Genomic DNA, 6,098 nt, shown 5'->3' on the forward strand with positions numbered 1-6,098 from the left:
TTTTTACCTTAACCCTTAAATGGGTTCTCTATCCTTGGGGAGGGGGATACAGACATTTGACAGACATTGGAGATAGACGGAGAAGCATTAAGTGGGTACATTTTAAGTATTGAGAAACACTGAATGGGGGGGTGGGTCAGGTACTCAGGTCATGTGACTTCATGCCAATATTGAAAAATGTACTCATCATATCAAAATCCAAAATGGAAGCACCTGGACACTGACCCTCCACCCCCGAAAATATATTTGATTACAGATAATCAATAATATAAAGGTATGAAATATTGATTACTTTTTATTTTACTCTGTACAGTTGATTCATTCACCAGTGTACAAAGGTTTTCAGGGAATTTCTGTCAGCATTTATCTATCTATCGTTCAAAAAAGAGAGAGGTGAGGTGCTTTTGCCACATGATGGTTTATCGGATTCAGAGGAGGGAACCAGTGAGGAAGACAAGGAACATGAGCTGTATACAGGGGGACAGTGTAAAAGGATGGCAATGGCAGCAGTGACGATTTGAACGGTAGCTCTCGTGATGAGGCAGAAGAGCGGAATAAACAAGGGAAAATGTTTAAGTAATAATTAGAGGAGTACTATAAAAAGGCTCTGTGAATGATGCAGTGTTTTTGCTGTACATATAGTATGTGTCTGTCTGCAATACCAGATTTGTAGTATTGTGATAATGAGAGGAGGGAAGGGACAGGAATGGAACCCTCCCCATTTCTCTCTTTCTCTCTCTCTCACTCACACACACACACACACACACGCACACACACGCACACACACACACACACACACACACATACATGCATGACTTCAGAGGACATTACACTGACTTACTTTCATTTCCTGGAGACAAACTCCTAACCTTAACCATACTATTTGCCTAACCAAAACCATTACCTTAACCGTAAAAACCCACTTGTATAAAAGACAAAATAAAGGTCATATTTAAAATATAGATAGATAGATAGATAGATAGATAGATAGATAGATAGATAGATAGATAGATTAAAAAAATAGCAATTAATAAATAAATAAATACATTAATTAATTAATTAATTTATATTTGCTTACCCATTTAGGAATTAAACGTGTCCTGTGAAAAATAATACTTGAAGACTGTCTTACCGTACTACATTGACTCTACTGGACCTATCCATCCCGAGTTTTTGTTGGCATTGTGTGCCCTCTGTGTTTCCTTTAACTCAGTTCAATCAGGAATAGTCCAATTAATAAGTGAATGCATCATGATAACCCTGAATTTTTCCCCAAAATGTATTTTAATATAGCAGTATATATAATGAGCTTGTGGAGCTAATGGAACACAAACTCCCTAAAATGTAGTAGTCTGGTCTCCTTTATTTCTACAAGCTTCAACCCCCCATCAACAGCATCCCCCCTGCCCCACCATGTAATCTGTTGTTGATTACATATGATTTAAAATGCTTATAAGCTGCATCTGTCTAGACACAATCAAGGAAGTAAAATATGACTAACTCTTATTTTTGCCCACCCAAACATGCAAGTAATATTTTGATTTCTAACTGTAGATCATATTGTTTGAAATCAGGTCGTTTTCTTGTTGCATCATCTTTAGAAAATTAAACAAACACACACTTAAAACAAGAATTATTGAAGTGAAAGGTAAATTTCTGTAGAACTATTGTTTTTAAAGGTTTTTTTTTTTATCATATTAGCATATATAGTGCATCACATTCTGCTCTAAATTTAGATATTCAAATGTAGCACGTGTGCACATTCAATTTGTAAGTATTGTGATTTAGTCCGTACTCAAATGTTCTTTAACTGCTGGTGGACACCTTCCAGTAGTTATAATCTACTATTTAAGAGTAAAGCGTAATTCTAATATTTCCCAAGCCTCAGCTGCAGCATCTGGTATTTTATAGCAAGAAATTCTAAGGTAATGAGCAACACATTGATGCTTCCTATGATTAAAGAACTAAAGGATTTTTAAATTAAAACAAAGTTGAGAAACATAAACCACAAATAACAAAAAGATGAATTTCTGATCTGTTAAATGCATCTTAACAGATGTGGGTTTGTCACCTTCAGTGTGAACTGGTTTTTTCCTGTTGACTCATCGGCGAAATAAGCAAGAAGTAAATTCAATGTATATACATCCTATATGTATGTCATGAAAGGAGAGCAGGGTGATATGTTCCATTTTTCTCATTTTCACAGGTTTTAAACAGCTTGAAATTCATTTATCATCACTCTGATGTAGAAGGTAAAGAACAGTGATTATATCTAAGTCCACAGTGGTTTACCACAACACATCACACTGATGATTTACTTTACTTTCACTTTAATTCTGATATAGGAACAGGCCCAGGCCCAGTAGCTACTACACTGACACTAATGGCAACAGAAACTTTAATTAGTTTAAATAGCTAGATACATCAAATTAAAATATGACTAATTCTTATGTTGACATTAACGGAGGGCCCACCCACACAGTGAAACCAAACAGAGAGCGAATGCTGTGGTTTCTAACTGTAAATCATATTGCGGGAAACCAGGTCGTTTTCAGTTAATAGTATCATTTCACTGGAAAACAGTATTTGAACCCAGTTACACATAAAAATCAAATAATCCGCTTTATTTATCTTTTTAAATTTAAGAAAAGGGGGAAATTAAGTTGCTTTTCTTGTTGCGTTCTGTAGATAAAATGTAAAAAGTTGTTTTTGTATTACACCTACAACCATTCCAGTGGCTATGTTTATATTGTTGCAAGATACGTTGTTGTCCCTGTCACACACAATAATACACATACATTCAGTGCATACATCTCCTGCATAAAAAAACAGTAAAGCATTTAATGCCTAGTACAACCACAGCCTGACCTGCTGACCTTGCTCTCTTTGGCTTTCCGCAGCCATATTTATCTGGTGAACCCCTTTGCTACTGTAGCAAATTAGACTTTCCGGTCATAAGCCCACTACTCTAACCAGAGCCCCTCCAAGTATCTCCAAGATACTTATGTTCAATTATTAATAAGCTTAGGTTAAGATTTATCTCCATGATGTATTTGTGATAAATGTTGCCGTCGGAAACACAGAACTGATTTAAATGATAAGGCTGGATGATGAAAGGTGTTATTCAAAATAATCTTGTTAGAGCATGGATGAATACTCAGATAAGCTTTGTAAGGATGTGTAGTTGTTTTCAGAAAAAAACAAATAAATCGGACTAATTTGGTATAATTGCCTGTTGTTTGTCAAAAGCTGGAAATTACTGTAGGGTGGAGTTACATGGACCTTCATTCCTGCTCTTGCTTATTACAGAGAGCCTGTTATGAACCTTTTCTCTGTTTTGACTTGTTTCTTTCAAATGCACCCGGAGCTGCAACAAAACCCCCAGCAAAGAAATCAGCAAAGCAAATATATAAGAAGCAGCACTGACAGGAAGTAGAACACATTTCAGCACACAGCAGTGTGAAATACATTCAAGTGACCAGGATTTACCCACATGGCTGTAACACACATTTTTGAAGAGTTTGAGGTAAGACATAATTAAAAATTGTTGAAGTGAAAAATTACATTTCTGTAGAACTTTTGTCTCTCAAAAGGGTTTATATATATATATAGCGGGTAATTTATTTTAAATTGAGATATTCAAATGCAGCATGTGTGCACGTTCAATTTGTAATCTCTATAACCAATAAGAATGTCCTATAGTAAACAACAGGTTGAGTCTTATTGTGATTTAGACTGTAGTCAAATGTTCTTTAGTTCTGTCATTACTCTCCAGTAGTTATAATCTACTATCTAAGACAGTACAGTGTAATTCTAAAATTTTCCAAGCCTCAGCTGCAGCACCTGGCATTTTATAGCAATACATTTTAAGGTAATGAGCAACATGTAGCTGCTTCCTATGATTTAGATTTAACTACAAGATTTTTTTCCGTTGTTACAAAGTTGAGACACCACAAATTACAGAGACATGAATTTCTGATCCGTTAAATGCACTGAACTGATGTGGGTTTGTTTCATCGTGTGTGAAGTGAGGGACAAATGTTCAATTTTTCAAAATTTTCACAGGTTTTAAAAAGGTTGAAATTAATTTATCATCACACTGATGTAGAAGGTAAAGAACACATATGCGACTATATCTGTGATTATTCCTGATTCCTAATCACAGTGGTTTACCCCAACATACATATCATCATAGGAACAGGTCCAAGCCCAGTGATAACACTGACACTAAGGGCAGCAGCAAATCAACTCTTATTAGTTTGCATGATTTTGAAGTCTAAAATTTATTTTTATTGGAACAGAATTTTTTTTTCTATTAATATATATCTAAATATTATAAATATATTTACTGCTCGGTCTTATTCAATCATTCTATTTTTTGTAGTTACATGATAAAACTGGTTTAACTATAGTCCAGAGTATATTTTGTTGCTAATATTACAGTGGAATGCAAAGTCTTATGTGAAAAATTATGAATATATTTGTAAAACATCGCATTTATATATTAAACATATATGGACATATTTTTTGGTGTTTTTATGGTTCACGGCTCTAACATTGCAGTGAGTGACTTCTCCACCAGATATAATAATAACTTGGTTGTTGCCTGGGGGAAAAAACTCATCACTATTCATTACTGCTATTATTATACAACCAAAGTGAGATGTTTCAACATATTTGCATTCTCAGTTATTGTGAAGGGGAAGTGAAAAAATCTGGCCTATTCAGTGTTTCCTTCCTTTGACTCAGAAATCTGCACACAGGCAGCAGCACACAAAGTGATTATCTAACTGTGTTGGTCATTAAAACTATCTCCACCCCCACCCCCACCTTTTATATTTTGAAGATGACCTACATAGGAGACCTCGACAATGATACAGACTACATCTTTTGGAACACAACAGACGATCAGTCTGGCTTCTGTGATGAAGAGAACCTGGGCCTGCAGACCTTTGATGCCGTGCTTCACAGCTTGATCTTCCTGCTGGGTGTAGTGGGGAACGGCCTGATGATAACCGTCCTCCTGAGACGTTGGCGCCTCCTGCGTATTACTGAGATCTACCTACTGCACCTTGCCCTGGCTGACCTGATGCTCCTTTTCACGTTTCCTTTCAGTTTGGCTGACAAAGCCTCTGGTTGGGTATTTGGGGAGGTCCTCTGCAAACTGATTGAGCTGATGAAAAATCTTAACCTCCTCTGTGGGAGTTTCCTTCTCGCTTGCATTGGGTTTGATCGGTATTTGGCTATTGTTCATGCTATTCCTAGTATGCGAAGTCGACGTCCACAAATAGTGCAACTAACATGCATTTTACTATGGCTGGTCTGTTTGGCTTTATCAGTGCCAAATATTGTGTTTCTTGCTGTAAAGGAGGAACACACAAACACATCCAGGCTCTCCTGTTTCTATTATAATTATAATATCAATGCACATAACTGGGTTTTGACCAAAAGAGTCTTAGATCACATTTGCTTTTTCCTCCCTCTGGCTGTCATGAGCTACTGCTACACAGCATTGGCGGTTACTCTGTGCAAAAGTCAGAAAAGCCAAGCAAAGCAAGGGGCCATTCGACTGGCTTTAATTGTCACTCTTGTCTTTTGCTTCTGTTGGCTCCCATATAATATCACCTTAGTGATACAAACTATGGTAGACCTGAAGGGTATCTCATTTGATGACTGTAAATCTTATGACCTACTGCAAATAGCCCTTGATGTTACAAAGAGCCTGGGTTTGTCACACTGCTGCCTGAACCCTTTCCTGTATGCCTTTGTTGGGGTGCAGTTTCGCAATGAGTTAATTCGGTTGCTTTTTGAACTGGGCTGCAGACGTGTGTGTCTGCCTTTCATCAGATATCAGGGTCACAGTCGACCATCCATTTCTGACGCCGCAACAACCACCAGCGCAGTCCTCATCTAATAAACTCTCATACAATGTGAGCTGTAACTAAAATGCTTATGTTCTGTTCTATATTTCGCTTGTAATGATGAAAAATGTTACTATTTTATCAGAAGTTCTGACAATATATTACCCACTGCTAACTTGATTGTAAGATGTTTTATTTACCCAGTCAAGAAAAAAAAATATTGTTGTTGTAACCTGT

General features: G+C 36.7%; 1 protein-coding gene across 2 annotated transcripts; it reads left to right on the plus strand.

The window, feature by feature from the left end:
• Window positions 1-218: 218 nt before the first annotated feature.
• LOC130167512 (C-X-C chemokine receptor type 5) lies at window positions 219-6,076 on the plus strand. 2 transcript variants are annotated; one of them, XM_056373778.1, is made up of 2 exons: window positions 219-274; window positions 4,847-6,076. In XM_056373778.1, the coding sequence occupies exon 2, from the start codon at window positions 4,847-4,849 to the stop codon at window positions 5,912-5,914; it is 1,068 nt and encodes a 355-aa protein (XP_056229753.1). In that variant the 5' UTR covers window positions 219-274; the 3' UTR covers window positions 5,915-6,076. The 2 variants fall into 2 exon arrangements, with proteins under 2 accessions (XP_056229753.1, XP_056229752.1); XM_056373777.1 differs by lacking the exon at window positions 219-274 and adding an exon at window positions 1,097-3,526.
• The last annotated feature ends 22 nt before the right edge of the window (window positions 6,077-6,098 follow it).

The sequence above is a fragment of the Seriola aureovittata genome, chromosome 4, assembly GCF_021018895.1.
Source record: "Seriola aureovittata isolate HTS-2021-v1 ecotype China chromosome 4, ASM2101889v1, whole genome shotgun sequence".
Taxonomy (NCBI): Eukaryota; Metazoa; Chordata; class Actinopteri; order Carangiformes; family Carangidae; genus Seriola; species Seriola aureovittata.